This window comes from Balaenoptera physalus (genome assembly GCF_965194825.1).
Source record: "Balaenoptera physalus genome assembly, chromosome: 10".
Taxonomy (NCBI): Eukaryota; Metazoa; Chordata; class Mammalia; order Artiodactyla; family Balaenopteridae; genus Balaenoptera; species Balaenoptera physalus.
This window is the reverse complement of record NC_138889.1, coordinates 63,046,734-63,063,752: the sequence shown is the minus strand read 5'-3', so window position 1 is coordinate 63,063,752 and position 17,019 is coordinate 63,046,734. Positions and strand designations below refer to the sequence as shown.

The 17,019-nt window shown below is 45.2% G+C and overlaps 2 protein-coding genes across 5 annotated transcripts in view; one reads left to right on the top strand and one right to left on the bottom strand.

Annotated features, from left to right (window-relative positions):
• ANAPC15 (anaphase promoting complex subunit 15) overlaps positions 1 to 17,019 on the bottom strand; it is a 71,199-nt gene that overhangs the window by 24,412 nt on the left and 29,768 nt on the right. The window lies entirely within an intron of this gene.
• Positions 7,152 to 16,510, top strand: LOC309637214 (folate receptor alpha). 2 transcript variants are annotated; one of them, XM_082411446.1, is made up of 5 exons: positions 7,152 to 7,406; positions 12,028 to 12,201; positions 15,375 to 15,563; positions 15,764 to 15,899; positions 16,050 to 16,510. In XM_082411446.1, the coding sequence occupies exons 1-5, from the start codon at positions 7,350 to 7,352 to the stop codon at positions 16,334 to 16,336; spliced, it is 843 nt and encodes a 280-aa protein (XP_082267572.1). In that variant the 5' UTR covers positions 7,152 to 7,349; the 3' UTR covers positions 16,337 to 16,510. The 2 variants fall into 2 exon arrangements, with proteins under 2 accessions (XP_082267572.1, XP_082267573.1); XM_082411447.1 differs by lacking the exon at positions 7,152 to 7,406 and adding an exon at positions 11,850 to 11,941.

The window sequence follows — 17,019 nt, the reverse complement described above, 5'->3', positions numbered from 1 at the left end:
ATGCTACTTATACCAGATGGCCCAAGATGTTGAAGTATTCCACAATCTTACCAAATCTTTGAACAGATTCCCAGCCCCCCACCTCCCCCAGAGATAAATGATCTACTTTCAAGACTGGACTTTTCAAGTTTGATACAATGGCTATGGACTGAATTTCAGACTATTGCCTGTATAATTATTATCAGATTTGCTACTATAACCCTATTTAGATGTGCAATTTCTGGTTACAATGTACCCTACCCCGACTTTTAGCCAATCAGTTACCCAGCCAGTTAATGTCCTCACCATTGATTCTGATGCCTCTGCATCACAGGGTAGATTGCATTGTAAACCCTGACAGGTTGTTGGATTTTTTTGTTTTTTTATAATGCAAGTGCCTGACTTAAGTTTTGATTGCCTATGTATCCACTTCAAAGATGACTATCTTTTGGGCAGGGGGAGCAAATAATTTTTAATTTCCTTCCTTCCTTCCTTTCTTTCCAAATACACCAAAGGATCATGCAATGCTGCTAGCATTGGATGCAATCCTGGGCCACAAGTCTGCACACTCTTTTGCAACTGGTCCTGTGATGGCTGAACCTTTCATCTCACCTCTACTGTTTACTATGATCCCAGTGTTATCTTCAAAATAAAGAAACATGCCATCTTTTCTCTGGTTAAGAATTTTGTTGTCAAATTACCGCTGCTGGATGTACTTTCTTTCTGAACTCTGGTTTGCCTTTCTTTTTTAAGTACTTTTTTTTTTTTTTTGGCCATGCCACGAGGCACATGGGATCTTAGTTCCCCTACCAGGGATGGAACCCATGCCCCCTGCACTGTAACTGCAGAGTCTTAACCACTGGACCACCAGGGAAGTCTGCTAGTTTGCCTTTCTTGACAGTGGCCCTCACCATGTCACCCATACCAGCAGTAGAAAGTCTATTCAGTTGTCCCTTGATCCCCTTCACAGAGATGATAAAAAGATTTTGGCTCCTGTGTTCAAAGACGGCTATCTAGAATAAACACATTGCCAGCCACTAGATAAAAAGCCAGGCCGCCTCCCTGCATTGAGGTTCCTTTGTTTTAGCAATGTTGGTTGAATTTGATAACTGTTTGGGCCGCTTGTTTTTTCTCTTTCCATGCTTTAAATTTCTGTCCTTATGTTTTAAATTCACCAATAAAGAGTGAGCGCGCGAAAACCTTGGTCCCCACCCTTGACCCCAATAAAAGCAGAACCCCAGGCTCACACATGCTTTCTCTCTCTCTCCCCATGACCTCGCTGTGTGGCCCCAGGTGCTGTGTGACTTCCAGGTCCTGTAAGTAAAAAACCTTTGTTTTTTCAAAGTTTCCCAATGGCTGTCGCTGAAGGGTGCCTTGCAATCATAATAAGAACCACGAGGGCCAATCCAACCACATCATTGCTTGACAGGCTGAGACCGGCACAAAACACCCCCCCATATCCACAGGGCTCTCCTTTCCTCATTTCACTGTGGTCTCTGCCCAAATATCACCTCCCCTTTCCCTGCTTTAATTTTTTTCATAGCACCATCACCAACTATCTGTTTTCTCTACCCTCCTCTCCTCCTATTAGAATGTCAGCTTCATGAGAGCAGGGATTTTGTCTGGTTCACTGTTGTAGCCCCAACACCTAGAACAGCCCAGCACATAGTAGTCACTCGATTAATCTTGAATTGATTCGTTGAATAAATCCCCACTGCCACCCTGCTGGTCCGAGGCACCATCACCCCAGCCCTGGACTCCTGAAGCAGCTCCCTAACTAGTCCACCTGGCTCACCCCCATGCCCACACTCAACCCCTTCTGCACACACCAGCCAAGGGGATCTTTCAAAACTGCCAACTGAATTCACTCCCTAGCTTAAACTCTGCAATGATCAAATAATTTGATAATTCCTCGAACTGATGAGATTTTGTGGAAATAGTCACTCTTACTGGTATGAGTGCACACCGGAGGGCAATGTGATAATATCTCTCAAAGTAAATAATATATGTACCTTTTGTCCCAACAATTCCATATCTAGGAATTTATCCTCTAGATAGGTTCTTTTTTTCTTCATTGTTTTATAGGATTTAAAAAAATTTGTAAATTGTGGTAAAATATACATAACAAAAAATTTACCATTTCAGCCATATTCATGTGTACAGTTCAGCTGCATTAAGTACATTCATATTTCTGTGAAACAACCACTACCATCCATCTACAGAACCTTTTCATCTTCTCAAACTGAAACTCCATACCCATTCCCCTCTCCCCAGCCTTCTGCCAACTACCATTCTACTTCCTGTCTCTATGAATTTGACTACTCCAGGTACCTCATATAAGTGGAGCCATACGATATGTGTCCTTTTACAACTGGCTTATTTCACTTAGCATAATGTCTTCAAGTTTCTTCCATGTTGTAGCATGTGTCAGAATTTTCTTCCTTTTTAAGGCTAAATTCCATTTTTTAATTCCATTGTGTGTATAGACCACATTTTGTTTATCTATTCATCTGTTGATGGACCCTTGGGTTGCTTCCACCTCTTGGCTATTGTGGAATGGTGCTGCCATGAAAATGAGCATACAAATATCTATTTGAGTGCCTGCCTTCAATCTTTTGGGTATATGCCCAGAAGTAGAATTGCTGGATCATATGGTACTATATTTAATTTTTTAAGGAACCACCATACTGCTTTCACAGCAGCTGCACCATTTTGAATTCCCACTCCTCTACATAGATTCTTACGTACAAGGATGGATAGATATGCAAGGACACTCACTGCAGCACTGACTGAAATAGTAGAAGCCACTTAAAGTCAATAAAGTTATTTACATTAATAGAATCACATAGCTCTATATACACTGATAAGGAACCATCTGTAGCACATCCTGTTAAATGAACAAAGCAAAGTGCAAGGGAATTGGGGGTAACCTTACTTCTAGGGATTGGTGCCAATGTATCCTGTTGCAAGATTGGTCCATTCACTCTCCACAGTAGCCTGGTCTCCCTAGGGGCTGAGTACACCTAGATGCTGGACTCCGGGCTGACCATCTGTTCTTGGATGTGATGAAAAGGCATTCTGTTCCTGTCATAATCTTTGATCATCTGCGATAGAAAGCCTTTGAGAGCAGTCATGCATAATGTAGGCTCCAGGTCAAAGCAAAAGGTAAAAAACAATAGCTATAGTTTTAGGTGTCACAAATCACTGTACCTTTCATCTAGGGGCTGCTGAGAACCAAGAACATTGATAAAAGACATTCAGGAGAATTGGATGAAGGTTCGTCTTGGCATTCACCAGGGACTATAGTAGAGTATTTAGCACCACTGGCAAATCAGTCAGACCTGGCCTTGGCCATGATCATGGAAGCTGGGATTGGAGGGTGTGAATTTCAAAGAAGATATGATTCTACAGGCTCACTGGTTGAGGACACACCACCCTCTCTTTGGACCCTGTGGGTGGGGTGGGGTAGGTCTTAACACTATTTGTAAAAGTACAGAGATGGGAATAACATGACTTTGGTTACTGGAATAATTATGGGGGGTGGGGGAAGACCCCAGATCTGTGATCAGCCTCCATAGAAAAATTTGCTCAGAAACATTGTCAGGATTGAGGAAGCCCTGAGGAGCCAGTATTATCTATGAAATCTCCTGTTCACTACCTCACAAGGACAAATCAGAAAGTAATTGAGGCAGTGATGATTTCTTGAATAATTCTTCAGTCCACTGTCTTAAAAGCATTGTACAGAATATTCAAAGAGGATAAATAGAAATGTGAATATCATAACTACTAAGATTTGTAACTGGTTGGATTTAAAGATTAGTGTGATAATCTGGTTTCCCTCAGAATCTTATTTTAGTAAGAATAACTGGGGAATTCCCTGGTGGTCCAGTGGTTAGGACTCTGCGATTCCACTGCAGGGGGCATGGGTTCGATCCCTGGCCAGGGAGCTAAGACCCCGCAAGCCCCACAGTGTGGCAAAAAAAAAAAAAGAATAACTGCTATGTGACTGTATTAGGGTTATAGTTATAAGCCAAATTACTTGAGACCCTAAAAAAGGCAATACTATCACAGTGTTACCAGTTATCTATTGCTGCATAACAAACCATCTCATAACTATGTGGTTTATTGTTGCAGGCAAAACTGGATGTTAAAATAAGTGGATTAAAGTATGATGAAGATATTTACATTGTGTCAAAGTCTCTTCCCACCAAATACTGATTACTCACAAAGGGAAACTAATAACTATATGGTAGAAAAACCACCTTAACCAAATGATTACCAGCATCCTGTATAACATCATGTATCCCTTGATATGATGCAGTGCGAAAGGACATTACTCCTCTGATTTTCTTGCCAAAAATATATAATCTCTAACTATGAGAAAATATCAGACAAACCTAAAGTGAGGGACATTCTATAAAATAACTGACCAGTACTCTTCAAAAGTGTCAGTCATAAAAGACAAAGACAGTTTGAGGAACTGTCATAGATTGGAGGAGAATAAAGAGACAGGACAATTAAATGCCATCTGGATTCATAGATTGATTGGATCCTGGACCAGAGAAGGGACGTTGGTGCAAAAACTGGCAAAGATGAAATGAAGTTTATAAATGAATTAATAGAATTGAATCAAAGCCAATTTCCTGATTTCTTATGATTGTACTCTGGTTATATTTCAACATTTGGGGAAACTGGATGAAAAGTATACAGGAACTGTACTACTTCTGCAATTTTTCTGTAAGTCAAAGATTATTACAAAATATAAATATTAAAAAATAAAATATGCTTAGTGGTTTACAATAATAGCTATTTTATAATATTTCAAGATTTTGTGAGCCAGGAATTTGGGCAAGACTCAGCAGGATAATCCTTCTGCTCCACGTTGCAGTGACTGGGGTCACTTGGTGGTATTCAGCTTGTGTCTGAGCTGGTCCTGAGCATCCAAGATGATTTTATTCATGTGCTTGGCACTTGGGCAAGAATTGCTGGAAGGCAGGCCTCAACTGAGGCCCCCTCCTCTCTATGTAGTCCCTGGGCTTCTCAATGTGGCCTCTCCTGCAGGGTGGTCAGTCTTCTTACATGGTGTCTCTGGGATCTAAGAGCTAGTATTCCAAAATACAGGAAGTAGAAGCTGCCACTCCCTGTCTTGGTCAATTTGGGCTGCTGTAACAGAATACCATAGATTGGGGGGCTTAAACAACCAAAATTTATTTCTCACAGTTCTTATAACAGACAAGAACAAACCTGACTCCATGTCAGATCTCTTCCTTTAACTCGAACCCTTGTGCTCTATTGCCCATGCTTACTCATGCTGGCTCCGCACCTTTGTAAAGAACGTTGCCTATAGCCTGAAATATACATGATAGCCCATTCTGGAGGCTCTGACCTTTAAAGGTATAACACTTTTCCCTTCATATAGAGATAAAAAGTTGCAGAACAGGGACTTCCCTGGTGGTCCAGTGGTTAAGACTCTGGCACTCCCAATGCAGGGGGCCCGGGTCAGACCCCAGGTCAAGGAACTAGATCCCACATGCCGCAACTCTAGATCCTGGGTGCCACCACAAAGATCTCACACGTGGCGACGAAGATCCCACATGCCGCAACTAAGACCCGGTGCAGCCAAATAAATAAATAAATATTAAAAAAAAAAAAAGTTGCAGAACAAAAAATAGCAATTGCTGGTTAGAACTTCATGCTTTCACTGCCAAGGGTGCGGGTTCAATCCCTGGTAGGGGAACTAACATCCTGTAAGCCGCATGGTGTGGCAAAAAAATAAATAAATGAATTAATTTAGAAAAGAAAATAACCATTGCCTTGTTGCAGGTTTATAGGAACATTGTGAGCAGACTTTGGACAGCTGCAAGAACTAAGGATTCCTGAACCAAGAAGTCTGCAACAACCTGCCATACTCTCCACCCCCTTTTAGTATAAACGAAGCCTGAATTCAAACTCGGGTAAGATGGTTCTTTGGGACATTAGTCCACCATCTTAGCCTGCCAGTTTTCCATGTAAAGTTGCTACTCCTTGCCCCAAAAACTCATCTCTCAATTTATTGTCCTGTCATGTGGCAAGCAGTACAAGCTTGGACTTGGTAATATTCCGAAGCCTGGGAGTCTGAGATCAGGGTGCCGGCACAGCCAGTTCTGGTGAGGACCATCTTCTAGGTTGCAGACTGCTGACTTCTTAATGTATCCAGACATGGTAGAGAGCAGAATGAGGCAAGTTCTCTCATGATTCTTATAAGGGCACTAATCCCATCTAATACTAATCACCTCCTCTAACCCTAATCAGGTCCCAAAGGTCCCACCTCCTAATACCATCACATGGGAGATAGACGGTTTCAACATACGAATTTTGGAGAGACACAAACATGCAGTCCATAACAGTCCCTTACGGCCTGGAGCTAGAAACCGGCAGAGTGTCACTTTCACCATATAATATTGGTCAGAGCAGTCACAGAGCCTGTCTACATTCAAGTGAAGGGGACACAGACCTCACTTCTCAATAGTCAAAGAATCTGTTCCTTTTTTTTAACCCATCACACATGGGAAAGAGATTAGATTAATCATAACCCTTGGTTCTTGGCATACTTTTTTTTTTTTTGGCTGCGCCACGTGGCTTGTAAGATCTTAGTTCCCCAACCAGGAATCGAACCTGCACCGTTGGCAGTGAGAGTGCCAAGTCCTAACCACTGGACCACCAGGGAGTTTCTCCAGCATACTCTCATCATTGATGCAGGCATGGACTGCCTTTATATATTTATTTGTGTATTTGCTTAGCTTTTTTCAAAAAGGCAAAGGAAAGCTTATGTTTTTCCTTTTTGTGTCATTTATGATTTGTATACCTGCTTGATAATATGACTAGAAAGAACTTCTAAGCTTATCTCTGGTTGGAATGGGGTGACACAATACTCTTATTTCTAAAATATATTTCCCTTATTTGCATTATTTGGCAAAACTTAGCAGAACTAAAAAAATAACTGTACAGTCTAAGAGGTTTCTGGAGAGAGAGGCTCGAACTTCCCTGGCGGCCCAGTGGTTAAGACTCTGCGCTTCCACTGCAGGGGGCCTGGGTTTGATCCCTGGTCAGGGAACAAAGATCCCGCATGCTGCTCATGGCACGGCCAAAAAAAAAAAAAGAGAGAGAGAGAGGCTCTAAAGATTGTTCTAAAAAGTAAACACAGGCTGTGGTTTCTCAGCTAAATTTCCTGTAGGTAAGGTAGGAAAATAAAACATTTGATCTGGAGATGGTATTACAGTGAAAACGCATGGGCTTTGCAATTAAACCCACTTGGGTTGAATCCTGACTCCTCTACTTTCTAGCTGTTTGGGAATTCAGCTAGTTCCCAGAGCCTCAATTTCCTCATCCTTATGCTGGGAATAATGTCAACTTTGCAGGGTGTTGTGAGGATTACAAGATACAACAGTGTAAGTAAAGCATCTATTATTCTAATTGGTATAAAGTAGTTCTCAGTATATGACTACTAGTGTGATTATGTACATTAATGTTTAGTAGGCTACAAATAATACTTTCAAACTGCTCCTAAGAGAAGGAAGACAGATAGACATACACGTCCCTATTTAGAAACTGAAGATACGAAGACCAGGAACACACTGAAGATCACAGGCTGGTACAATGGAAGGAGGGCCGGGTACTGCTGACTGTGGTCCAGCACTCAGCACTGATGGAGCCCTGGGCAGGCAGATGGGGCAAGGTGAGCACCTCATAACCGGACACTGACCTTGTCACCTCAGACTTACCTGCAGCAGGACCATGTACTGAGAACAGGACTGAAACCACAGACCCTGCCCCCTGGAGAGGCATTCTACTAGCTGAGTAAGTGATGACAGGATTTGGAGGTTTTCCCAAATCATAATGGGAAAATATCCATATACATTACTAAAAAAAACCCAGAGCAGTACCATTTGTCTTCCTAAGTGAGGTAGCAGTTTTACTGTCTGCAATAATGTTTGAGAAATGAAGACTGAGAATCAAGCACTTTTAGCTTGCAAAAGTGAACTTTTCCTTCTTAACTTTTTGTTATAATGGTTAGTGAAAGGATTTTTTGCCACAGAGAGCATTTGAATTAATTTCAGACAGTGCAAAGCACAAAGAAGTAACTTGAAGGTTATGCTATCAAATGTGACAATACTCCTCTAGTGTATAAGTGTGGATAATTTGATTTCACGAGGTTTTTGTTTCTTTTGAGAAAAGCATAAATGTATAGTAAAAGTATCCAAAAGTGGAAAGCATAGAACAGTATGCCATCATTTGTGCATAAAAATGGGATATGTGTGGCAAAAATGCATAGAATTTCTCTGGCAGTATACCCAAGGAACTAGGACTATTGGTAGCCTCATGTTTATACTTTTGTAAACATATGTATAGCATCCATAACTGATATGTAGCATTGTTTACATTGTTAATCATGTTACTCAAATTTACATAAATGGTATCAAATCAGATGCATCATTCTGTATCTTATTTTTCCATTCAACCTTTTGTATATTTATATAAATATACATAAATACATGTATATTTCAATAAGGTATATGTATATTCACATGGTTCAAAAATCAAAACAGCATAGAAAGGTTTACAGAGGAAAGTCTCATCCCTAAGCCGTGCCCTCTCCCCAAGCAACCACTTAAAACAATTTTTTTTTGTACCTTTCCATAATTCTCTTTCTTTCTTCCTTCCTTTTTTTACTTTTTTTTTTTTTTTTTTTGGCTGTGCTGTGCATCTTGCAGGATCTCAGTTCCCCAACCAGGGACGGAACCCGGGCCATGGCAGTGAAAGCCCGGGATCCTAACCACTAGGCCACGAGGGAACTCCCTCCAAAATTTTCTTATGCAAACACAAATATTCTCCCTCCTCCTTTTTTTTTTTTTTTTTTTTTTTTAAATTTATTTATTTTTATCTTTGTCTGCGTTGGGTCTTCGTTTCTGTGCGAGGGCTTTCTCTAGTTGCGACAAGCGGGGGCCCCTCTTCATCGCGGTGCGCGGGCCTCTCACTATCGCGGCCTCTCGTTGCAGAGCACAGGCTCCAGACGCGCAGGCTCAGCAGCTGTGGCTCACGGGCCCAGTTGCTCCGCGGCATGTGGGATCCCCCCAGACCAGGGCCCGAACCCGTGTCCCCTGCACTAGCAGGCAGACTCCCAACCACTGCGCCACCAGGGAAGCCCCCTCCTCCTTTTTTACACAAAAGATTGCATTCTATTGTCACCTTTCTGCACCTTTCTCTTTTTTTAAAATTGAAGTATAGTTGATATACAATATTATATGTTACAGGTGTACAATATAGTGATTCACAATTTTTAAAGGTTATACTCCATTTATAGCTATTATAAAATATTGGCGATATTTCCTATGCCATACAATATATCCCTGTAGCTTATTTCACACATAAAAGTTTGTACCTCTTAAGCCCCTACCCCAATGTTGCCCCTCCCCCCTTCTCTCTCCTCACTGGTAACCACTAGCTTGTTTTCTATATCTGTGAGTCTGTTTCTTTTTTGTTATATTCACTAGTTTGTTGTATTTTTTATTTTATTTAAAAAAAATTGTTTTTTGGCTGTGCTCTGAGGTATGTGGGATGTGGGATCTTAGTTCCCCAACCAGGGACCGAACCCTTGCCCCCTGCAGTGTAAGCGTGGAGTCTTAACCACTGGACTGCCAGGGAATTCCCTGTTGTATTTTTTAGATTCTACATATAAGTGATATCATACAGTATTTGTCCTTCTCTGACTTATTTCACTCAGCATAATACCCTTCAAGTCCATCCATGTTGTTAAAAATGGCAAAATTTCATTCTTTTTTATGGCTGAGTTGTATTCCAGTGTGTGTGTGTGTGTGCGTGCGTGTGTGCGTACACATCTTCTTTATCCACTCATTTGTTGATAAACACTAAGGCTGCTTCCATATCTTGGCAATTGTAAACAATGCTGCTATGAACATTGGGGTGCATGTATCTTTTTAAATTAGTGTTTTTGTTTTTTTGGATATACATCCAGGAGTGGAATTGATGGGTCATATGGTAGTTCTATTTTTAGTTTTTTGAGACACATCCATACAGTTTTCCACAGTGGCCACACCAATTTACGTTCCCACCAACAGTGTATGAGGGTTCCCTTTTCACCACATCCTCACCACCGTTTGTTATTTGTGTTCTTTTTGATGATAGCCATCCTGACAAGTGTGAGGTGACATCTCACTGTGGTTCTGATTTGCATCTTCCTGGTGATTAACGATGTTGAGCATCTTTTCATGTGACTGTTGGCCATCTGCATGTTTTCTTTGAAAAAATATCTATTGAGGTCTTTGCCCATTTTTAAGTCGGGTTGTTTGTTGTTTTGGTGTCCAGTTGTAGGAGATGTTTATATATTTTGGGTATTAAATCCTTATCGGCCATATCATTTGCAAATCTCTTCTCCCATTCAGTAGGTTGTCTTTTTTTTTTTTTTCTGGCGGCACCACACAGCTTTCGGGATCTTAGTTCCCCAACCAGGGATGGAACCCATGCCCCCTGCAATGGAAGCACAAAGTCCTAAACCACTGGACCGCCAGGGAATTCCCTCAGTAGGTTCTCTTTTCGTTTTGCTGATGGCTTCCGTTGCTGTGAAAAAGCTTTTAAATATAATTAGGTCCCATTTGTTTATTTTTGCTTTTATTTCCTTTGCTTTAGGAGACAGATCCAAAAAAATACTGCTGCGATTTATGTCAGAGTGTTACGCCTATGTTTTCGTCTAGGAATTTTATGGTTTCCAGTCTTACATTTAGGTCTTTAATCCTTTTTGCATTTATTTTTGTATATAGTGTTAGAGAATGTTCTAACTTCATTCTTTTTCATGTAACTGTCCAGTTTTCCCAGCACCACTTATTGAAGAGACTGTCTTTTCTCCATTGTATGCTCTTGACTCCTTTGTTGTAGTTTAATTGACCATAAGTGTACACACCTTTCTTCTTTCACTTAACAATATACTTGGAAAGTTTTCCATATTTGTACATCAAGAGCTTTCTCATTCTTTTTCACCAGGTTAAATCTCATTGCGTGTATGTACCATCATTTGTTTAACTGGCCCCTAACTGAAAGACCATTGAGCTGTTTCCTAGACAAAGCCTCCAGCCTTCCTTGACAGAGCAGCTGATCAAGCAGTCAGGATGGGCTTATAAAAAAGTGTGGGGAGGTGGGGAGACACTCTACCATCCCAGGTGGACTGAGGGCAGAGGTAAGGGCAGCACAGGGAGGAAAGGCAGGAGGGGAGAGGCAAGTTGGGAGCTCCCCGGTGCCCTGGGAGGCTGGTTTCTCTCAGGCTTTTCCTCTGGTGCCCCACCACCCACTACTCTGTCTCAGTTTCTTCTCCACATTCCCCTTACCTCTTGGCCTTCCCCCAGGTCTAGGCCTGACTCTGCCCGGGAAACTTCCCAAGACCCGTCCGCGGGGGTTGGAGAGGGTTGCCGAGGTGTAAGGACCTGGGGTTTATTTAGCTCTCTGGGCCTGCAGTCTCACTGGCTTTCCACATAGCCCTGCCCCTGCTCCCAGCTCCCCTGGCACATGGTCCAGGACCTTAAGCAAGAACTGAATGGCTCAGTGGCCTTCATCTGGCCCCGGGTCAGCTTTCCTGTCTGCCCCACTGGCGATCTCTGGGCACCTAAACCTAGACTGCTTTGGGCTAGTGGGAATGGGCTGAGGAAGCAGAAGCAGAGCCTGTCTGGCACCCCTCCTCTCACTCCCCAACCCCATCAGCAGATCATGCCCTGTGGTTCCTCTTATGCGGGACCCTCTGATTGTGGGTGAAATACTGACTGGCAAAATCCGGAAGGGGATGTCTGGAGAGGGGTGGTGGCTCCCTCCACGTCACAGAGCAAGCTAGTGTTAAAATGTCCTCAGGCGGGGGTGGATTCCTACCATCTGGCCTAGACCTCTCCAGGCCGTTCATCGCTTGGCTCATCTGTGCTGTGGGGTAAGCTGGGTGGGGAGGCCAGAAGATCTGGGCTGGCGGGGGAGACAGGAAATCTGACCAAGAGTCTCACGGTGGCTTTCTGGCAGAAGTGGGTGGACATGGCCTGGCGGATGACACAGTTGCTGCTTCTGGCTTTGGCGGCTGCTGCATGGGGTGCCCAGTCCGGGACTCCACAGGCCCGGACAGACCTGCTCAACGTCTGCATGAACGCCAAGCACCACAAGACAAAGCCAGGCCCCGAGGACAAGCTACATGACCAGGTGAGGATGGAGTGGGGTCTGGGGTAGGGGAGAGGGCTGACCCCAAAAAGGGGAGAAGTTAGGGAGATGGGAAGATCAGCTTTGGCAGGTGATGGAGGCAGCAGGGTGGCTGAGGTGATCCTGGTGGACCTCTCTCAGGAGGCCACTAGAATACTGGGGTGACTATTTATCTAGCACCCTCTATGGGCCAAGTGTTTTCCTCACACCTTGTCGTGAATATGTCCAAAAGGCCTCCTTGGTAGGTGGATGGTGGTCTCTACTTATACAAATGAGGAAATAGGCCCACAGAGGGCACAGGTACATGTGGGAACTGAGAAGCCAGTCATTAGCAGGTGCCGGGAGAGGGACTGGTGGAACCTTTCCCAACCTCATTATGTGCCAGCCCATGGAACTCAAAGTCAAGGTAGAAGAGACACATCCCTCATGGTCACGACGTGACAAATAACTACAAACAGGCCAGGTCCCCACCCCCCATTAGGTCCTGAAGAGACAGTGACAAATCAGATATGCTGGGAAGACTTCCAAGTAAAGGGACCATTGGCCTTGGCCTTGGAGGATGAGCAAGAGTTTTCCAGGAAGACAAAGAAGGAAAAGGCAGCCTAGCAGAGGACAGCATGTACACGGGTTGGAGGGTGACAGCACAAGCGGTGGCAAGTCTAGTGTGGCCAGAGCCAAGGATACTGCTGCACACAGAGAAGGGGAGGTGAGGCCTGAGTTCCCATTTCATAGGGAAGGCTCCTGAAGCAGCTCAGAGAATCTGAGCTTGAAGTTGAACTCCAGGCTCATGAGAGATGCCGATATCTCATTCCTTCCGGTCACCGCCTCTGCTCCCTACAAGGCTTCACACTGCTGGAGGGCTGGGGTGTTCCCAGGGAAAGACTGGCATGGACTGCTTCCAGGGGCTCCAGGTGAAAAGAGGGAAGTCCAGCAGCCCATTACCTCTGAGTCATTTCCAACAGTTCGTTTGCTCTGTGTGTGTGTGCATGTGTGTGTAGTAAAATATTCATAACATAAAATTTGCTGTTTAAGCATTTCTAAGTGTACAGCTCTGTAGCATTAGGTAGATTCACATTGTTGTGCAAACATCACCACCATCCATCTCCAGAACTTTTTCATCTTCCCAAACTGAAAGTCCATACCCATCACTGCATTTTTAGAACTTTTAAAGTTCTTTTTAGGAATTTTTTTTTTTTTTTTTTTTTTTGCCGCACTGCGCGGCTTGTAGGATCTTAGTTCCCTGACCAGGGATCAAACCTGGGCCCTCGGCAGTGAAAGCGCAGGGTCCTAACCACTGGACCACCAGGGAATTCCCAGAACTTTTTAAGTTCTAAAGGTTGCTTTAAAGAACGCTAAGCAGCACTTCCTCTTTGCCAAGAAATGATGCAGACACCGACCTTGGAGGGAGTCAGGTGATTGTAATTCGGAGGGATGTAGGCTATATGGTAGTGGCTGGTTTTGCTGAGTCTCTAGCATAGGCCAGGAAGTGCTTTTCATTATATTTAATTTAGTCAATTAATTTATTTATTGGCTGTGTAGCACAGCTTGCAGGATCTTAGTTCCCCGACCAGGGATTGAACCCACATCCTTGGCAGTGAAAGCGCGGAGTCCTAACCACTGGACCGTCAGGGAATTCCCCGCTTTTCATTATATTAACTAACTCTTTTGGAGGCAGAAACCACTGACCCTGGCTGGCAGGTCGGGGATGAGGTGCATGGGGTCTTGCAGGGCGACCAAGAGTTGGGCACCTAAGGAACTGCATGCACGAAGCTGGGGAGGCCTGGAAGCAGGTTCTGCGGCAGCAGCCCCGGGCGTGGGCTGGGTTATTGCAGAGGGGTTGGTTTGGATCCACCCTCAGGGATTTTCCTTAGTTTCTCCTGAGTGCCCAGACCTGTCACATCTCCCTTCTCACTTGAGCCTGGATGCTAGAGTTCATCTCAGACATTTTAAGCAATTGGCTCATGATCGCTCAGCTCTTGACTCCCAGCCTACAGCAATTTCAAAAGAGAAATCTCCACCACTTCTACCATCTTACCTGCCTTGAATTCACCTTTCTAGGATTGCCTCCCATGTTTAGTCAGGCCCACGTTCAGGCCTATGTGTGGTCACTGCCACTCTGTGCCCCGCTGCTTTTAAGACCTACCAGGAGTCCCCTCGCCTGGGGTTCCAGACCCTGAGAGAGCCAGACTGGCCCCCTTCCCCTCCACGCCTCACCACAGCTCGAGACCAGACTCCTCTCTCTCCTCTCTGTCCTGAGGTAAAACCTTAACCTTACCATCCACAAGGGGTGCAGCTTACTTAAGCTCTGTAAAAATCTGAGTAACGATCTTTTACTCCATAACTGGGTTACTGAGAAGATAAAGTGCAAAAGCCTCAGGGACTTTGCGTCTGCTATTTTCGGTGCCCCCAGTGTTCTCTGTCTCCCCCCTCCCCACCCCTAACTAAAACCATAAGTGCGGGCTTCCCTTGTGGCGCAGTGGTTGAGAATCTGCCTGCCAATGCAGGGGACATGGGTTCGAGCCCTGGTCTGGGAAGATCCCACATGCCACGGAGCAACTGGGCCCGTGAGCCACAACTACTGAGCCTGCGCGTCTAGAGCCTCTGCTCCGCAACAAGAGAGACCGCGATAGTGAGAGGCCCGCGCACCGCGATGAAGAGTGGCCCCCACTCGCCGCAACTGGAGAAAGCCCTCACACAGAAATGAAGACCCAACACAGCCAAAAATAAATAAATAAATAAATAATAAATAAAAAATTAAAAAAAAAAAACCCATAAGCGCAAGGAGGGCAGAGATTTGATCTATTTTGTTCATTACAGTATTCGCAGCACCCAGCACAGTGCCTGCACTCAATTCATACTGTCTCAGTGCAAAATGAGTAATCTAAATAACCCAGATAACGTGAAATAACTTTGTAAACTGCTTAGAGATGTACAAATAATAATTGCTCCCCCAGACGATGGTTCCCCAGGTCTCCCACATCCCCTGTGTTACTTTCTGTTAAAAGTCAATACTACTATTGCCTCTACCCCACCATGAGGGCTCCTCAAGGCCAGGCTTAGAGGCAGCCTCCCCAGCGAGGGCTCCTCTGGGTGACCTACCCGAGGCAGAGGAACCAGAATCTGGAGGAGATGGCCATGGTGGGTCAAGGACTTAGTCCCATGTCTTCCCCTCCCAGTGCAGTCCCTGGAAGAAGAACGCCTGCTGCTCCGTCAACACCAGCCGAGAAGCCCATAAGGATATTTCCTACCTGTACAGATTCAACTGGGATCACTGTGGCAAGATGGAGCCCGCCTGCAAGCGCCACTTTATTCAGGACACCTGCCTCTACGAGTGCTCACCTAACCTGGGGCCCTGGATCCAGGAGGTATGGGCACCATCCCCACAGACATGAACCTCAGCAGAGGGCAGGGCCCACAGGCCACTTGCAGGGAGGGCGCGGTCCAGGAATTCTGGACTGAGGGCGGAAGAGGCACCGCCCCCTCCCCCAGCCCTGGACCCCATCAAGGCTGTAGCAGCTGAGATCCCTGGCTGAATCGAGCCCTCCCTTCCCCCCACTCCCCCCAGGTGAACCAGAGCTGGCGCAAAGAGCGGGTCCTGAACGTGCCCCTCTGCAAAGAGGACTGTCAGATCTGGTGGGAAGACTGCCGCACCTCCTACACCTGCAAGACCAACTGGCACAAGGGCTGGAACTGGACCTCAGGTGAGGGCCTGGGTGGGGGCGGGGGGGAGGGAGGGGTTTGGAGGTGGAGGGGGGTGTGGAACGAGTATATGGAGATTTGAGGCTGTGGGGCTGGTGGAACAAGAGATGGTTCTGGACCCAGTGGCTACAGGTCTTCCATCCTCCCCATAGGGTATAACCAGTGCCCAGTGAGAGCTGCCTGCCACCGCTTTGACTTCTACTTCCCCACGCCTGCTGCTCTGTGCAATGAAATCTGGAGTCACTCCTTCAAAGTCAGCAACTATGGCCGGGGCAGCGGCCGCTGCATCCAGATGTGGTTCGACCCGGCCCAGGGCAACCCCAATGAGGGGGTGGCGAAGTTCTATGCTGAGACCACAAATTCTGGGGCCATGCCCCAGGGGATTGGACCTCTCCTGCTCAACCTCACCCAGATACTGCAACGCTGGTTCCTTGGCTAAGCTGTTTTCACTGCTGACACCTGGATACCTTCCTTGCCTGCACCCAACCTCAGCTCAGCCCAGCTCCACTCTCTCAGATGAGGAGGACTCACAATACCCTGGTCATTGGTTCCTGATCCAAGGTCCTGTGGGGATCCTCTGACAGCCTATTCTAATAGATGTATCTATGTGTGTCCTGTGCCTTATAAATAATTTGGGGATGAGTGGGTTGGGGGTGGGGGCATGCCTCATTGCTTCATCATTCCTCTTGAGAGGCCCAAAGTGGGACTGGGACTAGCTTGAAGTTCGGCAGCAAGTAGGGGGTAGAAGTTTATCCCTTAGCCTGGGGCTCTTACTTCTGCACCAGCCTTCCCCCTCATGCCCCCTCCTATACCACAAGGGAACAAGGGAATTGGTAGAGGGAAGCTGGGGAGAGATTGGCAGATAAGTTACCAGGCTCCTGAAAGTTTCTTTCCCTTTCCTTCCCTTACTAGGTGTGGGCTGGGATGGAGATATCAGTGGGCAGATCCCCATGATGAACACTTGCACTGTCTCCATTTTTTAAAAATGACAATTCTACAATGAAAAATCATGCACATAGTAGAATGCTATAGCATTGAATTCCAGAAGAGGGATTGCTGGGTCAAGGAGTATTTGGATTTATAATTTTGATAGTTACAATTTTACAGGGGTTATATCAATGT

Bases quoted from the DNA above. Each gene is read 5' to 3' on its own strand.
- LOC309637214 (XM_082411446.1), top strand. From the start codon at position 7,350: ATGCTGGGAATAATGTCAACTTTGCAGGGTGTTGTGAGGATTACAAGA. The intron at 7,407-12,027 runs GTAAGTAAAGCA...GCTTTCTGGCAG, and splicing joins GGATTACAAGATACAACAGT to AAGTGGGTGGACATGGCCTG. The intron at 15,900-16,049 runs GTGAGGGCCTGG...TCCTCCCCATAG, and splicing joins GGGCTGGAACTGGACCTCAG to GGTATAACCAGTGCCCAGTG.